The sequence below is a fragment of the Ctenopharyngodon idella genome, chromosome 11, assembly GCF_019924925.1.
Source record: "Ctenopharyngodon idella isolate HZGC_01 chromosome 11, HZGC01, whole genome shotgun sequence".
NCBI lineage: Eukaryota > Metazoa > Chordata > Actinopteri > Cypriniformes > Xenocyprididae > Ctenopharyngodon > Ctenopharyngodon idella.
Window position 1 is genome coordinate 18,330,760 of NC_067230.1, and position 26,069 is coordinate 18,356,828.

The following is a 26,069-nucleotide window of genomic DNA, read 5'->3' on the forward strand; positions in this document are numbered from 1 at the left end:
ATTTATTTAAATTCTGAGTACTTTGGTTCTCCATAGAAACATATATATATATATATATATATATATATATATATATATATATATATATATATATAAAAGCCTGTTGCCTGTTGCTCTTAAATGCAAGTGTTTTTTCATTGAAAGAATCCTTTTTTTTTTTGTTTTTTAACGTAAAATTGATTCAAGTTATCATGTTTCTTCCTTTGATTATTTATTACCTGTTATTTATTACATTATTATATTTCTATCGAAGTAATTAAATAAATACATTTAAATCGGGTCTTGACGGAATTTGAACAGTAAAAAAGAAAATGTTCTTCTCTAAGATTCATTTGGCTCTGAATCAGAAGTTTCGTAAAACTTTTATTATAAATTGGTTAATTCATTTAAACCTATGACTTTCTAATTAAAAGAAGCTATTTTAACACATCAAAACAGTCCATTTTTAGCACCAGTAAAGGCGTTATTTGGTGTAATATTCGAGTCAGTATGTAAATAAAGACATGAACAGGCCTTTGTCCGTCAGTCCCTCCCTCTGAGCGCTGCTGAAGGAGTCTGGACTCACTGAGAGCTTCTCCTCACACACACGTGGAGCTGCACCAACATCTGCACAGTAAGTTTGGCCTTATTTATTTCTATAAACTCATTCGATAAACTCATTTTGCTCGTTATATCTCACTTATTTCGTCTCACTTTTATGAGTTAGGCCCATCAACACGACATTAGTTCGTGCATTTTAGGGTTTCTTCCTATTGTTCGAGGCGCTGTAGGTTTAGGCTACTTTATAAATTAATTGGTTATTATTATGCTTATGAAATGTCATGCAACTTAAATATATTTAATGAAAAGTCATGCAACTTTAATATTTAGCCTATAATTATGTGCAAATGTGTATAAACTACTGTTGTTAAGCATGTGTAATGTTTATCAATGACGTAATAATGGAAATATATATATATATTCTCGTCTGAACCATCAGCCCTGTGTTTCAGCATCGCATGCATGACATAAATGCATTTAAATCGGTATATTAAATAATAATAATATAGGAGAAGCTAAATGCATGAAAGCCCTCGAGCTGGTGAGTGTTTGCAGCATCGTGACTGGAAATGACGCTCTTTGCATTCATACAGAAATATTTCAATACTTTATTTCTTTGTTCTGAACTGAAGTTCAGGCAAAATATACAAGAGAGAAAAGAAAAACGACAAACTAGTACATTAAATGAGCATGGCGACTAAAGGTGCAGAACTATAAATCACATGTAGATTCAAACTAAAGGGAAATAAACAATCACATTTCTGATAAACGCCTGTTTTCACAGAGAGTTTAAATAATGGCTTCAGAGCGAATCAGTATGCAGGGATGTTATATTTCCAAAAAATAATAATAATAATAATCATTAATGATCTGTCTTTGGTGATGAACCAGGCAATACTCTACTGTAATGTGCGTAAATATGGGACAGACCCAGACTGCCCCTGTCGTGTCATCACAGAACAGTATTTTATGACATATATAAACTCATCCACACACAGTTCATTAATCCAGTGCTTTAATTCAGTAGCTTCGCTTTACTATAGTCTCTGGACACAGGCCCACACATAAACATTGCATATAGACTCATATTTACCCTATTCCAGGTTTACACAGCTAATAATAATAATAATGTTGAATTGTCAGAACGCACACCTGAGTCAGTCCGAACGCTCAACCCTGATTTAAGATATTAAGGCGCATTCACAGTTTGGGACATTATACTTTAAATAAAAAAGGAATTAGTCATACTAAACGAATAATATGTGCCAAACATCTAATAATAACAATATCCCACAAAAAAAACCAAAACATTTGAATAAATACAAAACCATCATTCACAAAGAAATACTATAAATAATACTTTTTTTTTTTTTTAGAAAAAAAAGAAAAACAAACACGTACGGTTATTGCCTTTGGCATAACATTATACTACCATGGTCTTAAATAGACAAAAAAAAAATTAAATCCAGACAGACGCACAAAGCGCGAGGTTTTCTAGGAAAGTTTGGAGAGGACGCGCGCGACGCTCAGCTCAGGAAAGAATTGGGCGCGACGCGTTTGTGTTGAGACAGGAGTCCGCTGGAAAGTGGCGATGTGAAGGAGGGCAAACTAGTTCTTAGGGAATCCGAGAGAAGCGGGGACGGAGAGCTGGAGATGCCATAACCCGGCGCGCTCGCCAGAGACTGCGGCTGCTGCGCGCCCGGCACGAAGTATCCATTGTGCCCTGAGAGTAATCCAGCAGCGGACGGCGGAGACACTCCGTACCCGTTGATACTCCCGCTAGAGGCTCCCAGAATCGGGCGAGACATATCCCCGTTCCCGAGCGGCTCGACGCCCGGGAGTAAAGATCCGTACGCGTGTCCTTGGTTTAGAAATCCGTGCGCGGAGCCGTTATAGTGCGAGTGGTGCAGGGGTAAGAACGGAGACAGCTGCCAGTAGAGCGGGTTGCTCGGGCGTTCGCCCAGTCCGAGTCCGAGGGGCGCGAAGCGGAGGCCCCTTTTCATCACCAGCTTGCCCCGCGAGGTCGCCGAGCGCCGCCGGAGCTTCCCGGTGGTCCCGCCGATGAACACGTCATCGCTGGAGGGGTCGAGCATCCAGTAGTTCCCTTTACCCGGATCGTCGTAGTGCCGCGGCACCTTCACGAAGCACTTATTGAGGCTCAGATTGTGCCGGATGGAGTTCTGCCAGCCCTGCTTGTGCTCCCGGTAGTACGGGAAGTTCTTCATGATGAACTCGTAGATGCCGTTGAGCGTGAGCCGCTTCTCGGGACTCTGCCGTATGGCCATCATGATGAGCGCGTTGTAGCTGAACGGAGGCTTGTCGAATTTCTTTCCCTTTTTGGACGGCTGCTCGGGCTCCTCCGCGTCGCGTTGCGCGGCGTCCGTCTCGAGCGCTTCTGGGGGCTTGTCTAAGTCCGGTGCCGGGCGGCTGTCCTCCGCGCCCGCGCTGTCAAACTTCGATGGGAGTAACAGGCTCTTGATGCTGAACGATGTCGACTTCTGCACCATGGTCGGCTCACTCTGATCTCCCATGCCGGGGGATGAAACGCGCAAAAGCCCCGTTTTTGTACTTTAAAACGCAGGAGGTCAGGCGCGCAATGATGGAGACATCGCATGCATGACTCGCGGACTCGAGAAATTGGTGATTACTCTTACATCGTACGGGAGGGAGGAGGAGCTCTGCGCGTGCTGGTGGCTGGGACAGTGTCAGTCGAGCCGCGCTCACTCCATCATAATGCGCGGAGAGCCCCGCGCGCGCTGGAGTCTGGAGCGTCTCCTGTGCGTCACTGATCACGTAGCATGAATAGGAGGGACGAGGAGTTGTTTACACGAAACGCACTGGAATAAAGTTTGAATGAGCCAAAACTAAAGTGCTCATGGCATCTTCGAGGGGCTTCAAATTGGGGTTATAAATAATACAAACGTAAAGTATTCATTATAAACTGTCTGAGGCAATAAAATGTTGATCAGTGGATATTGATTGTAAGAACGCCACAGTTCTGTGCGTAAAAGCGCGCGGCTGAACCAACGGCGCCTCTAGTGTCCGCGCGGGTCACAGATCCACTGCTGGAGAGCTGGACAAGTTCAGCTGACACTTTCAAGGTCTCATACATGCCATTTTTTAATTCACTGAAATCTTGTTGTGATTCAGCGCGCTCTCCATCAGCATGTTCACGCGCGTCATAAACGATTGTTTACTTGTTGTTTATCGTTGATCAATCAGTCTGATATTTTGCATAATAATCTGAATAATCTGTGTCTCAAATAGCTTTTTAGTTTTAAATTTCGCACATTTTGCATTCTGAAACAAACACGTTTTTCCACTCGCGCTTATACTAACACACCTTTCGCATTAATTGAGATTAAATTGTTAAATAACAGATTAAATGTATGGTTTCTGAAGAAAATAAAAGGGTTTATTTATTGTTTTCTCATCTGAAGGCTGTTTTGAACATATTAATTGTCTATATGTGTCGAAAATGAAATGATTTGTATGAGATGTAAATTATTTTTTTATTAATGCACAGAACAGTATATATCTATATGCTTTATATTATTAAAGAAACGTCGAATGTGTATGAAACATGTTAAAATAATAATGTTAATATGTTCAAATAATAAACTAAAGTTTTTAAGAAATAGGTCAATTGAAAAGAAAAGCAAAAGAATAACATTTGAATGTATTTTTATTTATTGTTAAAGTATAAATTCATATAAAACATATTTTTATTTTCTTAAAAAACAAACATCACTACAGTTATTGCGTCACATGACAGTGTTCCCGTATCACCGTAGCAATTTTATAAATAATTAATAAAAAATATATATTTGTTAAATTTATTGAATCTTTATTTTGCAGCGCAAATAATACATCTGTCTATTGACTTTTTAATAATAATAATAATAATAATAATAATAATAAAGCTTCATCGAGCTATAACAGCCGCGGCTGTGTCACGTAGGCTAAATGAATGTCTTATTAAATTAAAAACGACAGGATGTCTCAATAATATTGTTTGATGGAATTACAGTTCTTTATATATATTTTCAATGTCAAATATAGTTTATTTTCAACATAATGAAAGCATCACTAAGGCGTCGAGCCGTTCCGTTTCATTCAGGTTTTGTTTCTCTCTATTGTATCAGAGCTTTTCCTTTCAAATAATTAAACAAAACTGCTATAAATATAATACAAACTATATAAACTATTTTTGCCATCAACATGAGCGATAAACGAGCGCAGAGCTGATGAAGGCCTACAGGCGACGGGTTTCATCTCTTCTCTGTAAACTGCTCTTTTATGTTTTCCTTTTTGCACCTCAGATGTAGAATCCATCCTGTAATGAGTTAAATAATTATGTGAGTTAATTGGCCAAAAAAAAAAAGAAATTTTGAAGACATGTTTTGAAAAAAAAAAAGAAAAAACATTTTTTTTTACAAAAAAGGGGGGGGGGGGTTAATTAGCCACACTTCACATTTTCCTGTCCAGCAATGCAAAATTACTTCACAAAATAATATTAATTATTCATTATCATTTGAGGTCAAAAACAAGGTCAGTCATGCCAGAATGAGTCATCTGCAGTGACCATTAATTGTTTCATATACATTTAGTTCATGACTGACGTTGTTCACATACATGAAGAACCCCGCCCGAACACACACACACACACGTTATAAACGGTTATATGCCAAAACGTTTAATGCCAAACCTACAGCAAACACACATGAACAGATGAAAATGATGTGCAAAAGGTTCAGTAAAAGGTCACAGCTCATGATGGGGTTCTTCAGGGTGAAGGGTCTCTGCGGGCCTGTCCTGGATTTGAGTCATTTCTTACTGGTTTACCAGCATTCACCAGAGCCTTTACAAAACATACACTCTAAAAAATGCTGGGTTGTTTCAACCCAAATTTGGGTCAAAAAATGGACCCAATTTAAAATAAATTTTTAACCCAACGGTTGGGTTTGTCCATATTTGACCCAAATTTGGGTTGAAACAATTTTAAACGTGTTTGTTTACTGCAGGGTTTATTTAGGAAAGAAATTTCTGTATGTTGTCACATGTGGAGCCTGCTACATATTTGAATACACCACCATTTTAGAATATGTTGTCATTTGCCACGACATATCGTTTGAATCTTTTGTTTTGAACCAGTGATTCGGAGCGCGTCTGCCAAAGTCACGTGATTTCGAAATTTGATTATTCACGCTGATCTCGATCAGTTTTATAATGTAGACATTTTCATGCCACATTTGTATACCAAAAAAAAGGAAAAGTAGTAGTTGATTGCCTCTTTTTGGCCTGATAAGCGTCAATAAAACACATAAAACAAGTCCTAAAAATAATAAAACAGCCTACCATATACAGAAACTTCATATTTAATGATATCTGATTTGTAGGTTACATTTTCAATGGAACATGTGCGAGTGGATTTTTATTTATTTATTTGCATATTTGAATACACCGCCTTTTTAGAATATGTTGTCATTTGCCATGAAACATTGTTTAGTGAGTGTTCTAATCGAATCTTTTGTTTTGAACCAGTGATTCGGAGCGCGCCTGCCAAAATCACGTGATTTAATTTCGCGTGTCTCGAAATGTATTGTTCACACTGATCTCGAACAGTTTTATAAAGTAGACATTTTAATGGCACATTTATATACTAAAAAAGGAAAAGTAGTAGTTGATTGTCTCTTTTTGGCCTGATAAGCGTCCATAAAAACATGCTAAAAATAATAAAATACCACACTATTATACAGAAACTTAATGTTTAATTATATATGATTTGTAGGTTACAATTTCAATTAAACATTTGCGAGTGGATTTTTAAGAAGTGTCTGCATATTTGGGCTGTTTTCATTGCATTTACACCGTTTTGACCAGCAGGTGTCGCGTTTCGAGCGCTTAAATGAATCATTTTGCGAATCAATTTGATTTGAGTTGAGTTTCAATAAATTTGAGTTTCTTAGGACTGTTTTTCCCATCGTCTTTAAGTTGCTTTTAATTATTTTGTAGGCTATTTAATCCACAGAAACACAACACAATAAGCGAAACAAAGATTTCAATAAGCTTATGTTTTCCTTCAGTTGATAGTTCATGTAAAACACAAACAGACCTCGACGCTTAACCTCGACAATACAATTAACAAATACACGAGGCGAAAATACTCCCTCTAAACATTAAAGCATGACACACATAACTACTAGCCTACTAATAATCAACAGCAGTTATGTGAATAAACCCAGTAAACAACGACTGTATAATTTATTCATGCTGCAGTGCATGCTGGGAATTCACAAACCCTTAACAATCACTAACATTGTTCAATATAAAGCTCTTTGTCCATGTGACTGTGAGGGGTTGAATTATTGAACGGAATTTTAGGACTTTCTGATGTGATGTGCGATACTGAGCTTGTCACTATAGTTAAATTAGAAGTAGGCCTAATATTTTTATAATATAGCTATACTTCATATATAGGCTATATTTATATGCATTTCTTTTTCTTAAGGAGCAAAAAATTACCATATTATCACCATGTTTGAACTGTAATTTCATTTGTTTGCAGATGCCTTGATATTTTCATGCTCTCACGAAGGCCTTGTTTGATATTTTGTTATCTAATGTAATGATGTTTTAGTGTGACTTAAGTGTCTAAACACTTTTTGCTGCAGATGTATCTTATGTAAGAGCACAATACTGCCAAATCTGACAGCCCTGATGGAGTTTGATGGGTGGAAAAAACATAAAACAAAACAGAAAAGCTCTGTGGCACTTTAGCAGTGGATAGTATAAACCACACAGAGATTAAACCAACAACAGTTAGAAAAGAAACAGGCACAAACACCCCCTGAAATGATATCAATCCATTTATATAATAAGCAGACTGGCGGTCGAGTTAATTAAGCGACGATCATCAATAGAATCATCACAGTTTCTTTATTTACACGAGTGTAATTAGTCGTTCTTGTTGACAAAGTGTGTAAGAGAGTTTACTGAGCTGAATCTAAACCTCACCTTTTTATTCAAAAAATGGTAAACATTTAATTTAATGGTTTAGGCCAGGGTTTGGATTAGTCTGTTGGCATTATAATTAGCTTTATTGTTTTAGCTTTTGTGTGTGTGTGTGTGTGTGTGTGTGTGTGTGTGTGTGTGTGTGTGTTTATGTGCCGACAATGTTGTCAGTCTGAGCTCTAGGATTATGGGTCCTCTCTGTCAGGCATTACTGGCTCAGAACAAATCAACAAATGGTGTGTGTGTGTGTGTGTGTGTGTGTGTGTGTGTGTGTGTGTGTGTTTGCAGTTACTCCTTAATCAGCCGATTGGCTGGTTGGGTGATTGCGGTTTGCTATTGGTGAATTTCATGTGAGTGACAGGTTGCCCCACCCTTGTCATCAGAGAAGAGAAGAGGAAGTTATTCTGATTAAAGATTAGGAGGAACATGTATTTAAAACAATAATGATGAGTACCGATAAATAATTTAGAATAAACACTGTAATATTCTTTCATGGTCACTTTAAATGAGAAGGAAATATCAGCACATTTTAACTGCTTTAAGGCCATTTCACACCAAGTAGGATAACTATAAAACATAACTATAACGATAACTATATTTGCATCCACACCAACAAACGATAATGGTCTGTTTATTCTAAGCTCCCGCGCTGCCGTTTTAAACATGTTTTTGCTGTTCTTGTTGCATTTACATGACTTTAACCAGCAGATGTCCTCAGCATGCTATGTTTCGAGTGTAAAATGATCTAATCTAACAGTGAATTTAGCTGACGATGTCAATATAGTGGAATAAAAACAACGTCTAGTCTTTTTCACTGCAAGTTCAACTGACGCTAGGTAATGCTAGCGAAACTAGCGCTGGATACCTGAGGTAATTTTATTTTACACTGTTTGCTAGCCTGGCATAATGATCTCATCGTTAATAATTCTCACCATTTATTATGAGGGTATGACCGACTGTTTTTCATATCCATTTTCTTTAAAGTATCCTTGAAAAGGGGGTTTGACTTGTCAAACAGTGGTGGCTTTTTCTGGAAATCACCGATTAACTTCTCCGCAATGTCGTCCGCCATTTTAAATGCGCGGGCCGTTAAATTAGAATGGATTCTGATTGGCTGTCAGTGTTTTATCGTTCAACAGCAGGAAAAAATCGTTCTGAAAGTGATCCCAACAATATCGTTTCTCTATATCGTTATCTTTATAGCTATGGAGTGAACATTGCTATTCTTTTATATCTAGAATGATTTTTAGAACTAAATCTTTATCGTTATCCTTATAGTTATCGTCCTTGGTGTGAACGGGCCTTTAGACTATTAAATTAGAAATAAGTTCACTGAAAATGTTTAATAAGACCACAATTTAATGCATTACTTTTTCCTTTACTTGATTTTATTAGTTTTATATAAAACAATAGATGCATCCATATTCAGCATAAATTAAACATTCCCATATAATGTTACAAAAAAGTCTCAAACATCAAGGCTGACCTTTGAGATTGTGATTTTTAAAGGCATGGAAAGTCTGATCCCTGATCATCAGACGTGTGAAAACACGGCAAAAACATTTAACCTGTGGTGTTTTGGGTCGAAGGTCTCTGTCGAATCCAAATGTGATTTATTTTTTGAAAGGATTTGTCTGTTTAAACTAAGCCTTGTATGCAAATTCCATCTCTAATAAAATGCTTGTTCACAAATCTAAATGTTTTTGAATTCACATTGTGTCTAATCTCTGACAGTTGGGCTTGTTTTTCAATCATAAACATACTAGATTACAGAGGAAAACTGGCTAAGAATATTAAAATCTTATCAGGATGTGAGAGGAAAATTGTGTTTTGTGTGTGTTGGCACATTTCTGAAGCTCATTATTTGTGGTTATTGATGTAATCTGGTCTGCTTTTTTCTTAAATTCAATCATTCTGGAAGGAGACAAAATAATTTGATGGTTTTACATGCAAAAAAAAAAAAAAAGTACTATGGTATTACCATAGCATTTTGGTACAGTCATAGTACTGCCACAGAACTTTACATTAAGTAAAAAATGATTGGACAAAAATATTTTAAAAAATATAATATTTTAATATTTAATATTTTTAAATTAGTGTAGGCTTGTTGATTTATTCATTGCTCATTCCTAAATATAGGATATTATTCATAGTAATGGTATATATATATATATATATATATATATATATTAGACTTGTTACATAATGTTGAATCTATTATTAAAATCTAATTTAGCTATATAGCCTAGTCTTCTAAAGCAGTTCCAGTTAGAAAACTCTCGCGAGAATGAATCTACTGCAGACGTCTCTTCCTCCAGAGGGCGCGCGTCCGCTTTAGAAAGCAAATTCCTGGACGTTTTTTGTCTTATTAGAGGCATTTGACATATTCTACATATGATACTTTTAAAGACTGAAGTCAAACATATGAATAGAAACCCATGCCAAACAACCAATATAAAACAATGCTTTAAATCTCACCATCCTGTCACCACAACGACTGTGATTTGTCCATCGTGTCAAACGCTGAGAAAAGTAACAGGTGTCACGTGACGCACTGGTCGCTGCAGGAGTGTCGGGTTTCAACCTTGCAAGTGGCGGCGGCGTCAAGCGCTTTTATTTATGATTATCTGTAATTTAAACATCTGCTGGACTTCTCTTTTGGTCCTGACACTTGTAATATTGTTTGCAATGTCTTCGGACGCCGGTGAAAAATATGTCTCTGTAGATTTTGAGGTATTCGGGAATGTTCAGGGTGGGTAGATTTGACTGCTTTGCAAAACTTGTCGACAATAATTAACGCCACGCCTTCAAAAATATATTTATGCAACAGCACAAAAAGGTTTTACACCATTGTGCATGCTTATTTCTTAATATAATAGGCTAATATGTTGGCTATTCTTTAATAGTATGTGTTTAAAGTACAAGTTTACATAAATGAATAACAATTTTATATAACTATACATTTACACGAATTCCAAAAAAAAAAAAAATTGTCTTTTTTCAGGTGTTTGCTTCAGAATGGTGAGGAAATTTATGGATAATACAAACTAAGTTTGCTTTACAAAGTTATTTTGCTTATAAACCTAACTAAGGAAGGATGGCAGAACCTACTAACCCTAACCAACATGGTATTATTATGTTTTTCAACATGGTAATACTATGATATTCTACTAGAAAATAACTTATTATTGTGCAAATATAAACAAGTGCTAGATCTACTAGCTGAAATAATATATTTGAGTATATTTTAGTGAAGCATGGCTAAAGTAGTGGGTTTTATGCATGAACTTATAAAATGTGTCTTTTGAATGCAATGAAATTGGCTTTTCCAAATGCATTAATGTAAGATCAAACCTGTAAACGTCCTGTTTTATGGCAGTATACAGAGGAAGAAGGGAAGAAACTGGGCGTGACAGGCTGGGTAAAGAACACTAGACAGGGCACTGTGATCGGACAGGTGCAGGGACCTCCCGAAAAAGTGAAAGAAATGTGAGTATGCATCTGTATAAAGGTGTTTATTCTCTTGTGCAGTGTCTCCTCTAACCAGCAGATGGCGTCAGTGTTCCAGCGTTTCAGTCATGGAACAGTCTAGAAAGACTGGAATCTCACACTGTGCTGTAACCTATAATCACTCATGCAGTGATAGATGGAGACAGCAGTGCTTTATCACTTCAGAGCTTTTAGTGTGTTAAAAGCTGTTGTAGCCTGTGCTGAGTGAGTATGTGGGCGTGTGCCGGTCTGCAGTCCCTCGAGCGGGGCGGGACCTGGAGCCATGATGTCATGATGTCAGTCTGGGCGGGGCGGCGACACAGGGGCGAGGGCTTTATGACATCACGGTCTCAAATGTGAACCAGACATTCATTTGTGCAAATTACTGGAGATGTATACTGCACTCTAAAAAATGCAGGGTTGAAAATGGACAAACTTATAATATAAATAAGTGCATGTATTTCTGAGATGATAACTGGATGTCACTCACTGAATTAAACATGAGAGATAATGAGGTCATGTGACAGTATCTGCTGCTCTGTATTGAGTAAGAGGCCTGAAATGTGATGCATAAATATTACTAAATTAAATTAACTAAAATCTCTCTTTGCTGACCGCTGTTGATGTTCAAATGTACAGAAATCACTGCAGTCCATTAATGTAGCCGATTTCTTGAGCATAATTATCCAGAAGTGTGTGTGAGTTGTTGATCAGTGTGTAAACACCGTTACTCTGGCGATGGAGACTCTGTCAGACTCAGACGAGGCTCTTCAGCGTTTGTTTAGTGATCGCAGCGTTACTGTCAGATTGATCTGCAGCTGCAGGAGTGTTTGTGCAGATATTCAGCAGCTTCAGACAAAAACTGCTTTTGGAAGTTTGTTTTGGACCAACAGATGAAACAAACTGAGCATTTCCACTGCTATTGTTCAGAAAACACACACACACTCACTCACTCACACTCACTCACACACACTCACACACACACACCCACGCAAACATACTCACTCACACACTTTCACACACTCAATCACACACACTCTCACACACGCACACACTCACTTACACACGCTGACTCACACACACGCACCCACACACACACTTACTCACTCACACACTCTCACTCACACACGCACACACACTCACACTCACTCACACACACTCACACTCACTCACACACACGCAGCCACACAAACATACTCACACTCACTCACACACACACTCACTCATACTCACACACATACACACACATTTACTCACTCACACACTCTGACTCACACACTCACACTCACTCACACACACGCAGCCACACAAACATACTCACACTCACACTCACTCACACACACGCACCCACACAAACATACTCACACTCACACACACACTTACTCACTCACACACTCTCACTCACACACGCACACACACTCACACACTTACTTACTCACTCTCACTCACACACTCACTCACTCACACACACAGACACTCACACACACACTCACTCACACACACACACTCACACTCACTCACTCACTCACACACACAGACACTCACACACATACTCACTCTCACTCACACACACATACACACACCCACACACACATACTCACACTCACTCACACACTTACTCACTCACTCTCACTCACACACACACACTCACCCACACACACATACTCACACTCACTCTCACACACACTCACTCACACACACACACACAAAACACAAAACAAAAATGCATTTGGAAAAGATAACATAAAAATATAAAACTATTATTTTGAACAACAGAAATGTAAATTAATTGAATTACAACATTTGATCTTCCTTTATTATATAAAGGAATTAATAAATCAAATATAAGATTCTAGTCTAAAAGTCAACATCAAATGGAATTCACACAGTAAAAAAGGATATTCAATGTGAAAAATAGTAAACTGAACCAACATCTGCTTGAGAATCACTACATGTGACAACTAGCCCCGTCCTCCTCTCTCAGCTCTGATAATGACTGTTTCATGTGAAGGTTATTAAGGTGGCGTTGCTCTGTAAAGACATTTTTAGCTGTGATTCTCTGGTGGGACCGTGTCCTATTTACTTACTCTACACAACCTCAAACTCCCTCTGCGTGCGTGTGTGTGTGTGTGCGTGTGTGTGCGTGATCGTACGATGGCCTGATCCAGTGACAGAGACTCCAGTTCTGCAGGAGAAAAGCTTTTCCTCTTCCTCATTCCAGCTGGTGAACACGAGATGCGAGTGAACAGAAATGTGTTTGCTCATTAAATATTTAAACAGGCGGATGGCAAACCTCCAGGCCCCGCCCCCTTTACTTGTTTTCCCCTTCTTTGTTTCTCCTTTACCTAAATGACCTTATTTTTTTGACATCTATCAGTCTGTTTACGCTTTTTTTGTCATTTGGCTCTACATTTGTTTGTTGGCTTGTTGGGTTGGTTTATTGAACTCTCTAGGGTGTGTGTTGGTGACGTTAGTGAGACTGTAGATCCCAAAGGATCGTCCCCAGACAGCCTCCACCCATCCTTGAATTATGTCTGGATGAGCTCTGAAGGGTAGAAGTGTTGCCAGAGAGCATTTCAGCCCATCAGGATCATCAGGATCTGTTTATGATCTGCTGGCATGACATGTACATCTGTCTCCTGTGATGTGGCAGACTTCATCTGTTTTAAAGCATTTTGTCACAAAACTTTTAGGATTATTGTGGGTTGCTAACGTCACCGTTACTATTGCTCATATTTAGGCGTAATCATGTGAAGAAATCCCCAAAATATAATATAATGTAAGTATACATATTATTTAAAAAGTAAATATATTTAATAGTATATTATTTTTAATACAATATTATTATGTATTATAAAATATAAATATTATTTTGAGTGGGTATTTAATATTATATTTTTATATTTTTAAACTATTGTTTCTAAATGTTTTTATAATATCATTTATTATAATATAATATAATTACAATTTAAAAAGTAAACATTTTAATATATTATTTTTAATACAATATTATTATTTATTATAAATACTGTTTTGAGTATTTAATATTATATTTTTATATTTTATTATTGTTTTTAAACTATTGTTTCTAACTGTTTTTATAATATCATTTATTATAATATAATATAAATATCATTTTAAAAAGTAAACATTTTAATATTATATTTAATATAATATTATTTATTATAAAATATAAATATTATTTTGAGTGGGTATTTAATATTATATTTTTAAACTATTGTTTCTAAATGTTTTTATAATATCATTTATTATAGTATAATATAATTACAATTTAAAAAGTAAACATTTTAATATATTGTTTTTAATACAATATTATTATTTATTATAAATATTATTTTGAGTGAGTATTTAATATTATATTTTTATATTTTATTATTGTTTTTAAACTATTGTTTCTAACTGTTTTTATAATATAATTTATTATAATATAATATAAATATAATTTAAAAAAGTAAACATTTTAATATTATATTTAATATAATATTATTTATTATAAAATATAAGTATTATCTGGAGTGTTTAATATTATATTTATAATCTAATATAATAAATATATAATATTTTTATATAAATAAATATATTAATATAAATATATATTTGTATATATTTTATTATAATTTATTGTTTATGTGTATATATATTTATGTAATTGTAGTTTATATATTTATAAATGATATTATTTATATATTAATAAATTATATTATACATTTATAAATGATATTATATTATTATTAAGCTATAGTTTATATAATCCAATATGTTTATTATAATTTATATATATATATATATAACTTAAAAAAAAATTTTATGCACACACACACACACACACATATATATATATATATACATATATACAGTGGGTACGGAAAGTATTCAGACCCCCTTAATTTTTTTACTCTTTGTTATATTGCAGCCATTTGCTAAAATGATTTAAGTTCATTTTTTTTTCCTCATTAATGTACACACAGCACCCCATATTGACAGAAAAACACAGAATTGTTGACATTTTTGCAGATTTATTAAAAAAGAAAAACTGATATATCTCATGGTCCTAAGTATTCAGACCCTTTGCTCAGTATTTAGTAGAAGCACCCTAATACAGCCATGAGTCTTTTTGGGAAAGATGCAACAAGTTTTTCACACCTGGATTTGGGGATCCTCTGCCATTCCTCCTTGCAGATCCTCTCCAGTTCTGTCAAACGTTGGTGGACAGCCATTTTTAGGTTTCTCCAGAGATGCTCAATTGGGTTTAAGTCAGGGCTCTGGCTGGGCCATTCAAGAACAGTCACGGAGTTGTTGTGAAGCCACTCCTTCGTTATTTTAGCTGTGTGCTTAGGGTCATTGTCTTGTTGGAAGGTAAACCTTCGGCCCAGTCTGAGGTCCTGAGCACTCTGGAGAAGGTTTTCGTCCAGGATATCCCTGTACTTGGCCGCATTCATCTTTTCCTCGATTGCAACCAGTCGTCCTGTCCCTGCAGCTGAAAAACACCCCCACAGCATGATGCTGCCACCACCATGCTTCACTGTTGGGACTGTATTGGACAGGTGATGAGCAGTGCCTGGTTTTCTCCACACATACCGCTTAGAATTAAGGCCAAAAAGTTCTATCTTGGTCTCATCAGACCAGAGAATCTTATTTCTCACCATCTTAGCAATCTCCATGCAGGCTTTCATGTGTCTTGCACTGAGGAGAGGCTTCCGTCGGGCCACTCTGCCATAAAGCCCCGACTGGTGGAGGGCTGCAGTGATGGTTGACTTTCTACAACTTTCTCCCATCTCCCGACTGCATCTCTGGAGCTCAGCCACAGTGATCTTTGGGTTCTTCTTTACCTCTCTCACCAAGGCTCTTCTCCCCCGATAGCTCAGTTTGGCCGGACGGCCAGCTTTAGGAAGGGTTCTGGTCATCCCAAACGTCTTCCATTTAAGGATTATGGAGGCCACTGTGCTCTTAGGAACCTTAAGTGCAGCAGAAATTTTTTTGTAACCTTGGCCAGATCTGTGCCTTGCCACAATTCTGTCTCTGAGCTCTTCAGGCAGTTCCTTTGACCTCATGATTCTCATTTGCTCTGACATGCACTGTGAGCTGTAAGGTCTTATATAGACAGGTGTGTGGCTTTCCTAATCAAGTCCAATCAGTATAATCAAACACAGCTGGACTCAAATGAAGGTGTAGAACCATCTCAAGGATGATCAGAAGAAATGGACAGCACCTGAGTTAAATATATCAGTGTCACAGCAAAGGGTCTGAATACTTAGAACCATGTGATATTTCAGTTTTTCTTTTTTAATAAATCTGCAAAAATGTCAACAATTCTGTGTTTTTCTGTCAATATGGGGTGCTGTGTGTACATTAATGAGGAAAAAAAATGAACTTAAATGATTTTAGCAAATGGCTGCAATATAACAAAGAGTGAAAAATTTAAGGGGGTCTGAATACTTTCCGTACCTACTGTATATAGTATAATATTAGTGTTATATTTTTCTTTATTTTTTATTATTTATTGTTAAATATTATAAGAATTAAATATAAGAAATTTATTTATTTATTTATTATTATCTAGTGATACCTGTAACACAATTGCAGTCACAGTTAGTAAGTAGTTGCTGGTGTTTTGGTATCAAAGTAGCATTGTGTTCCTGGTGCTTTCCTCATGTTCCTCAAGTGAGAGCGTCCGACGGATTGTTAGACTGAGGTTTATGGAAATGCGAATCTGTATGAAGAAATTCCTTCCTATTACAGTGTATCAATGTTATCTGACTTCCTCACCAGCGGAAACTCCTTTCCTTTATAACACAATGAACACTAGAAAGACTCAAGTGTTTATATATTCAGAGAACAGCTGTACGGTGTTTGTGAAAGAGAGTGAAAGTGTTTCAGAAGAGCGGAAAATCATTCAGAGCGTGAGAATGACGGAAAGTTAATTGTCATCTGTGTTTAAAGAGTTCTGTATCACCTACTGTATATATGAAAACACAGAAGAGGCCATTAAATAATTATAAATTAAAATAATGTAATATATATAAAATAAGATATATTTTGGACACAGGATTTTTTGGGTTGCTCATTGTAGTTTTTGGGTATCCTCAATGTAGTTCATCCACCATATAGTTATCTCTCTAAACGAATCAACATGTGACTTGTGCTTTTAAAATAGTAATGTGACAACTATTCATGTAAAAGTGTCTTTTCCTCTTTTTCAGGGTTGGATTTCCTCAGTATTGAGTGAACCACACCCTGATGAAATCCTCTCAGGTCCAAAACAAACCGAGGCCGTAACGGCTGATAACCCCAGAATAACCCGGATCCGTCTGTAATCCGTCATTCCCACAATCTGTACAGCTGGCTGTATCACAGGGGCCGTTCCTGTGCTGTTGCTGTAGAGATTGTGCCTGTTCTCTTTGACACTGGCTCCTCCTCTTCCTGGCAGGCCCATTATGGAGCTGAATATTGTGCAGCCATGCAGATGGTCTGACCGCACACTCTCTTATCCAATATGAGATCAGCGCTGCGGCCCACAGGGGAGAATAATGCATTTAGAGCCCTCTGAGGAGCACTGCACGAGAGATGCTGCCTGTGTGTGTGTGTGTGTGTGTGTGTGTGTGTGTGCGCCTCGCCCTTGTTTTCGAGAAAGAGAAAGAAAATGGAGGCTGTTTATCCTCCTGGTGGAGTTTTGTTAGCGTTTCTTTTACGCCGCTATATATCGTTCCAAACCTGCATTGTAAAAAAATAAACCCGTAAAATTTACGACAGCTGTAACTGTGAAAACTACACTCGAGAAAAGCTTCTGTATGTAACTTTGATGGGTTTTGTCAAGTAATGCAAGTTACGTAATCAGATTACTTTTCCAAGTTACTTTTTCAAATAAGTAATGCAAGTTACTTTTTTACATTTATTAACCGACACCTCTTCTATCCCCATGTTGAGAAAAGGTGCAGACGCGTTGTGTGCGCTGTGTAAACATGATGCCTATAGAGTGAAACAGTCCCCTCCCCCATTTTTAGCGGCGCTCGTTCCAGAAGTGTTTTTTTCCATTCATTTTTCCCATAGGGAATTCAAAAAAGTCTTTGTTAAAGAGTTATAAGCCATGACCCAAGCCAATCAGCTACGAGGAGAATCACAACACTACAACTGTTGATTTGAAGCAAAAAAAGTTTTTGAAAATCAGACAAAAACACGCCTTTAGAGAGGGAAAGAACTATCCCATGAAGCATTGCGAATAGCATAATCTAATTAAAAAGATGGAGAAATATAAAACTACTTATTTACTAATGTTGACTATATATATAAAAACAATATATTTTAAGTTTATTGCAATATATATATATATATATAAATATATATATTAGTGATGAACACCTACTGTTAACAAGCAGAATCACTGAAGAAAAGAGAAACACAAGAACTACAACTGACTTCAGCCACAGCCTTAGATGAAATCAATTGAAGATAAAAGAAGACATTAAATCTCAGCAGATTCTGCTTGTTAACAGCAGGTGTTCATCACTAATGCTCAATCATCACTTAATTAATCGGTTAATTATAAACATTTCAGTATTTTGAGAACGTAGTGAGATCGACTCGATTACGTAATTTGTAGTAGGCGGAGCTATTTTGGCACATGTTGCTTTTTTCGACTCTCTGATTGGTGGAATTTTCTGTACAGCATCATGGGTAATGTAGTTTTTCACCAGGAATTCTGCTGTACAACAGAATTATTTTAAAAATAAGCTAAAATAATGCAGGCAGAAGCAAACACCATCGATTAACAACCTCATAGCTCACAGTAGAGCTGTCTTTTAAAGGTTTATAAGTTACTGTTCAAAATCAATTTCAATTAATTAATAAATAAATTTTATGAATGCAGCAGCTCGTAAACAGTTTGTCACTAGAAAAAAAACCTTTTAAACATCAAAGTATTATGCAGTAATTTGAGACATTCCTCCTTATATAGAACCTTTTTGGTGGGTAGAAACATTTTAGATTTTACAGGACTGAACTTAAAATATACAGTAAGAAACTGTATATTTCATTACTTAATTATGTTGATATTCCATCTTAGTTTTGCACTTGTATAATATACTGATAACCCCCAGTTTATCACAAGTCGCTCTTGCACAAGCTGAAGCAGTGTCATACAAATACAAACCATCATGGCACTAAAATAAATCAATAAATATTAATTTAACAACATCAAATGTAACATAAAACCCTAATGTACATGAATGAAGCAAGAAACATAATTATTGAAACAAAATACCATCAAATGTAACGTGTCCCGTAGGGAATTGTGGGAATGTCAGTTTGTGTTTTTTGTTTGTATTTACTTCCTGAATCTGTACATTTAACTGTAAAATTGCATAAATGTCCTGTTAGATCTTCCCGTTTTTCACCATATATATTAAGGGAATTTGCTGTTAACCAATGAACAGGTTTTTACTGTAGCATTTTTACAGTCCTTTACCATGATCATTTAAAATGACCAAACATGTTTTGTCTCTCTGTCTCTCATCTACAGGAAGTACTGGCTCAGTAAGGTGGGCAGTCCCAGCTCTCGAATCCACCGCGCTCAGTTCACCAACGAGAGAGACATCTCTAAACTGGAGATTCGTGGATTTGGCACTCGCTACTGAAACGGCACCGGCAGACAACAAACTCTGATAGTTGGTAGATGAAGAAGAACAAAACCGTAACCCCATCATTGTAATCTGCTGTTAATATTTATTAGCATATATAGGGTTGTAAATATGAATAAATTGTTGGATCTTATGTAACTTCCTCAAAGCAAAACACAAACTTGAGAATTGCCAATCTGATTTATGTGATCCATCTATTCAAACTCAACATTCTACAAAAATAAAAACAATATGAACAATTGAAATGGGTTATCTTATAAAATATTATATATTTTAAGATTTTTTTAATGCTTTTGAAAGAATTCAGCTCTCTTCTGCTCACCAAGGCTGCATTTATTTGATCAAAAATACAGTAAAAATTGTAAAATATTATTATAATTTAAAATAACTGTTTTTTATGTGAATATATAGTAAACTGTAATTTATTCCTGTGATCAAAGCTGAATTTTCAGCATCATTACTCCAGTCTTCAGTGTCACATGATCCTTCAGAAATCATTCTAATATGCTACCATTCAAAATTTTGATAAAAAACAGAAAAAAATAATACTTTTATTAACCAAGGATGCATTCAATTGATCAAAAGTGACAGTAAAGACATTTATAATGTTACAAAATATTCTTTTTCAAATAAATGCTGTTCTTTTGAACTTTCTATTTATCAAAGAATCCTGAAAAATAAAATGTTTCACAGTTTCACACAAAAATATGAATCTGTTTTTAACATTGATAATAATCATAAATGTTTCTTGAGCAGCAAATCATCATATTAGAATGATTTCTGAAGGATCATGTGACACTGAAGACTGAAAATTCAGCTTTGATCACAGGAATAAATTACACTTTACTATATATTCACATAGAAAACAGTTATTTTAAATTGTAAAAATATTTCACTATTTTTACTGTATTTTTGATCAAATAAATGCAGCCTTGCTGAACAGAAGAGACTTCTTTCAAATTATTCCATAGAATTATATATATATATGTCCACATTAAAAACAGCTATTTTGATGTAAAGTTTTATCAGACTAATAAACCTCTATCAATACACCAAAACATCGAACAGACTGTTTTATTGCAAATGATACATTTTGGCTGCTTATTAAATGAGTATGACGGGCTCTCGCTGATATGAATATTAGTCATCCTCTGATTCTACAAACGTTATCCTCTTTCAGGAGATCTTCACTTTATGCATAATCGACCAATCACGGCATCCGGGGGTTCTGTTTCCATGGAAAACCTGGCCGCCCTCACAGAGATCTCTTAAGGTGGCGTCCGTGTCAGACTTCAGCGTGTGACGCTTTTGTGCAGCGTCAGCTTCTGTCCGTCACAAATGCATTTGGAATTATCATTAACAGCATAATGTCTTTAGAATTGAGCTCAAAGCGACTCCCGGATTGTACATGTTGCCCCAGAGACACAAATACAGAGTCCCCAGGGTGTCCTTTTTCTCCCAGCATGCTTCACTTCAGCAAATCTGCATGTGCGCCGGTTAGGGAGGCTGGAATCCTCTTAGCTGACAGTTGCAAGATTAGATCAGAGGCTTAACGAGGGTTAGTGTGTCTTTGAATAGACGGGCCGCTCTCAGACTGGTCTGGGAACAGTTTGCTGTGATCACTTCTGAGTCTGTATGAAATCGCAATATCCGTCAGACTCCAGAGAGCCCAGATCCGGGCCTCTGATGGAATGTGCCGGGCTCTTTGTTTGGGATCGCTCTGTGTTTCCCAGAATCAAATGAGCTCGAGAAGCACTTTCCCATGATTCACTGAGACCAACAAGTATTTGGACACTTAAGTGATGCTAAAGATGACTGAATGTCATTGAAACATTAGTGGAACATTGTATCAAAAGTGGAATTTGATTCATTAAACTGATCAAAAGTGACAGTAAAGACATTTAGAATGTTACAAAATGTTTCTATTTCAAATAAATGCTGTTCTTTTGAACTTTCTGTTCATCAAAGAATCATGAGAAATAAAATGTATCATGGTTTCCACTAAAATGTGACACTGATAATAATCAGAAATGTCTCTTGAGCAGCAAATCATCATATCAGAATGATTTCTGAAGGATCATGTGACACTGAAGACTGGAGTAATGATGCTGAAAATTCAGCTTTGATCACAGGAATAAATTATATTGTACTATATATTCACAGTTATTTAAAACTATAATAATATTTCACAATATTACTGTATTTTTACTGTATTTGCAGTGGAGTTGGATTGCGCCGGTCACTCAGTGTTTTAATGGACTCGGGGTTTGGTTGATTGGATCAGGGTTTCCTGACCGTCCGTCTGTAAGCGTGTTTGTCCGAGGTCTTTTAACATATTTAAAGTTGACCTGCTGAACATTTAATCTGACTTTCCCTTTTAACTTCTAGACACATTCTGTGTTTGTGAATGCTTCTTTTTAATAGTAAGAATTATAGATATATATAATCCTAGTTTTATCATTTATGTAGTCTACACTCAAATGGATTAAGTAAAGTGATTGAAAGGAATCGTGTTGGATTAACTTCATTTATTTAAGTAAATTGAACAAGCATCAAATGTTTTTTTTTTTTTTTTGGCCTACTTAATTAAAACATGTTTTTCAACATGAAAATATTGAGTTGAGCCAAAACACGACTGATTCAAGTCAGTTTAACACGATGCAGCTGTTTGAATGAGACACATAATACAATTGTGTTAAATGAAAATGAATTTTTAAAATAAACTGAATAGTATTGAAAAATCATTTTATTGATTGTATATATATATATATATATATATATATATATATATATATATATTTTCACACACACTCTAAAAAATGCTGGGTTGAAAATGGACAGTTGGGTTAAATGTTTGCTCAATCTGCTGGGTAGTTTTATTTAACTCAACTATTGTTTAAAAATTACTATATTTCTTGCTTAAAATGAACCCAAAATATGCTGGAAATAAACATTTATTATGTATAATGAATAATAATTAAATATTAAACATTTAGCTAACCCTCTATAGTACGGTGTTGCCTCCAGGCAACAAGGTCTATTTTAGTTTGTTTTTAATAAAATAAGGTACCAATTGATTGATCAAACTTATCTCAGGACAGAATAACTCAAATACTAATCAATAAAAGTGAAAAAATGACCAAAACATGACCAACAGGTCAAATTTTGTGTCCTGTTTCAGCACGTCACATGGCTCCATATTTTCTCCAATGAAAAGTGTTTTTTTCACTTGTTTGTATCCATTTAATCACCCACAAAAAATACGAGTCACCTTCACTGGCAAGTAAAGAAGTATTTTCAAGAACTTTACATTATATATCATCAAATGTTTTAGAGAAAATAATAAAAAACTGTGTGTTGCCTCAAGGCAAAATTGTACCATAACGGAATTGCATAAGGCCATACAGGCATAATAGGTTTGAATACAAATGTATGAAAGAGTTAGAATTATCTAAATATATTTGCATTTTCACATGATTTTGTAATGCACTTATAAAAATAGTAATTAAAGGGTTAGTTCACCCAAAAATGAAAATAATGTCATTTATTACTCACCCTCGTGCCGTTCCACACCCGTAAGACCTTCGTTCATCTTCAGAACACAAATTAAGATATTTTTGTTGAAATCCAATGGCTCAGTGAGGCCTGCATAGCCAGCAATGACATTTCCTCTCTCAAGATCCATTAATGTACTAAAAACATATTTAAATCAGTTCATGTGAGTACAGTGGTTCAATATTAATATTATAAAGTGACGAGAATATATTTGGTGTGCCAAAAAAAACAAAATAATGACTTATTTAGTGATGGCCGATTTCAAAACACTGCTTCATGAAGCTTCGGAGCGTTATGAATCAGCGTGTCGAATCAGCGGTTCGGAGCGCCAAAGTCACGTGATTTCAGCAGTTTGGCGGTTTGACACGCGATCCGAATCATGATTCGACACGCTGATTCATAACGCTCCGAAGCTTCATGAAGCAGTGTTTTGAAATCACCCATCACTAAATAATTCGTTATTTTGTTTTTTTTGGCGCACCAAAAATATTCTCGTCGCTTTATAATATTAATATTGAACCACTGAACTCACATGAACTGATTTAAATATGTTTTTAGTACATTAATGGATCTTGAGAGAGGAAATGTCATTGCTGGCTATGGAAGCCTCACTGAACCATCGGATTTCAACAAAAATATCTTAATTTGTGTTCCTAAGATTAATGAATGTCTTACGGGTGTGGAACGACATGAGGGTGAGTAATTTTCATTTTTGGGTGAACTAACCCTTTAACATACTATATCTGCATATATTATGATCTGCACATTTTCTATAGCACTTCAAAAATGTATAAAACACAGGTAGCACTGGCAGGTGATGAGGGTGAGGATGAGGAAGATGAAATCATAGTGACAATCCGTCAGGGAGAGAGTGAGGGTGAGAGAGAAGATGGAGATGAGGATGAAGATGGATATGATAACTCGATATAATAACATAATAATATGATGGTTTGGTAATACTTGTGCAACAGCTGGATATAAAATGTTACTTTTTATTAAATATGAAACTTTTAATACATTAAAACTGGATAAATTTGTTTGTTCAAAAAATTAATGTTTTCAATAAATATATTTCTTTTTTTCCTACATGAAAATACCAAATGTTTCAATTTTTCAATAAATTAAAAATGTATTAAAATATTTATTGATATTGTTAAAGTGTCCAATTTTAAGCAGGAAAAACAACACAAATAATTTTTTTCCTTATTGATATCATATTGCGTACCATAGAGGGTATGGTACCATTGCTTATTAATAAATGTTCACCTTTTGATTATTATTGTTTCCTCTAGTAATTATGTGTCTGATTTTTAATTTCCAACATACTTTGGGTTCATTTTAAGCAAGAAATAGTCATTTTTAAACAATTGTTGAGTTAAATAAAACTGGCCAGCATGTTGGTCAAACATTTAACCCAACCGCTGCTGGGTTTGTCCATTTTAACCCAGCATTTATAGAGTGTGTGTGTGTGTGTATATATATATACAGTATATATGGTAAAAACACGGTTACATGTGCAAATAGATAAATAATGAATATTTTAACATGTTTGTGCATCTATTTACATCCCCATTTGATGAGTGTTTAACCACATTACAGACAGGAAGCAGTGAAAGAACAGGAAACTCATTTGTTTTCAGATTTCCACTGAGGTTTTTTTTTTCTTAGTAGTGGAAAAATTGTGATTCTGGAATACACATGTTCTCCAGCAGGAGTAATGCAAACATGGACTTTATTTTCAACAAAAACATCTATTTTTGTCATAATTGTACAAATGAATGAATAATAAAAAGTGGAAACACTTGACTATAATTGAAAAGTACTGCATCAGAAGGCAAAATCATGGTATTTTGATTAATTCTATGGTACTGGATGGTTACCATATTCATATGGAATGATATTATTGACATACTTTCAAAATTTTGAGGTTATTATGATTTTTAAATACTTTTATTCAGCAGTGACACTCTAAATTGATCAAAAGTGACATATTGTTACAAAAATATATATATTTCAAATAAATGCTGTACTTTCTATTAGTCAAAAAAATTAGTGAAAAAAATGTAGCAAGGTTTCAACAAAAATATGAAGCATCAAATCATATCAGAATGATTTCTGAAGGATCATGTGACACTGAAGACTGGAGTAATGATGCTGAAAATTCAGCTTTGATCACAGGATATAAATTATATTTTACTATATATTCACATAGAAAACAGCTGATTTACATTGTAATAATATTTCACTATTTTTACTGTATTTTTGATCAAATAAACGCAGCCTTGCTGAGCAGAAGAGACTCTTTCAGAAACACACTTTGTAAAAACACAACCATGATAACATTTCCAAATAAATATGGTATTTTTCTGCAGGCAGAGCAGACCTACTCTCTTATATAAACAGATTACATAATTTCTATTATTTTGTGTTCTGCACATTGTCTGTTTTATAGTAGCAGCCTCTTGAGTGGGTGTCAGATTTCGTATCGTCACTGTTGCATGGCAACCGGTCGCCAACAGCTCTGAACCCTCTTTATTCTGAATTCAATGGAAAAGCAAATGTACCATAATGCAGAAATATGTCTGCCTCGAAAAAAGAAGGTTTGGGAGTGTTTCCAGTGAGTATGTGTTACTGTAACTCTAATGTGCCCTGCTTTCCTGAAGCTCTGGTGTTTTAACTCTCTCTCCTCTATATCTGCAGTTCAAACACCTTCAGGATCTTTGATGAAACGGTGCCGGAGCGTCTTGATCCGCTCCGAGTCTATCAGAACCATAAATATCCTGAGAGAGACCCGCAGGAGCCTGAGACCCGCAACGT

At 35.6% G+C, this 26,069-nt stretch overlaps 3 protein-coding genes across 6 annotated transcripts in view; 2 read left to right on the top strand and 1 right to left on the bottom strand.

Annotated features, from left to right (window-relative positions):
* Positions 1-1,132: 1,132 nt before the first annotated feature.
* On the bottom strand, positions 1,133-3,898 carry foxg1b (forkhead box G1b). Its single transcript, XM_051912510.1, has one exon. It carries the CDS (start codon positions 3,069-3,071, stop codon positions 2,067-2,069), a length of 1,005 nt encoding a protein of 334 aa, XP_051768470.1. The 5' UTR covers positions 3,072-3,898; the 3' UTR covers positions 1,133-2,066.
* A 6,223-nt stretch (positions 3,899-10,121) lies between these two features.
* Positions 10,122-20,749, top strand: acyp2 (acylphosphatase 2, muscle type). Of its 4 annotated transcripts, XM_051913413.1 has the most exons (4): positions 10,122-10,306; positions 10,559-10,575; positions 10,934-11,043; positions 19,580-20,749. In XM_051913413.1, the coding sequence occupies exons 1-4, from the start codon at positions 10,174-10,176 to the stop codon at positions 19,692-19,694; spliced, it is 375 nt and encodes a 124-aa protein (XP_051769373.1). In that variant the 5' UTR covers positions 10,122-10,173; the 3' UTR covers positions 19,695-20,749. The 4 variants fall into 4 exon arrangements, with proteins under 4 accessions (XP_051769373.1, XP_051769374.1, XP_051769375.1 ...); XM_051913414.1 differs by lacking the exon at positions 10,559-10,575 and having other exon boundaries at positions 10,124-10,287; XM_051913415.1 differs by lacking the exon at positions 19,580-20,749 and having other exon boundaries at positions 10,124-10,306; positions 10,934-11,047.
* A 4,963-nt stretch (positions 20,750-25,712) lies between these two features.
* The window catches only part of LOC127522556 (uncharacterized protein C2orf73 homolog), a 6,022-nt gene continuing 5,665 nt past the window's right edge, over positions 25,713-26,069 (top strand). Inside the window, exons 1-2 of the mRNA XM_051912652.1 lie at positions 25,713-25,869; positions 25,953-26,069. The exon at positions 25,953-26,069 is cut by the window's right edge and continues 91 nt beyond it. Of these exons, the coding sequence (XP_051768612.1) occupies positions 25,799-25,869; positions 25,953-26,069 (188 nt within the window). The 5' untranslated portion in view covers positions 25,713-25,798. The remainder of the gene's footprint in view (positions 25,870-25,952) is intronic.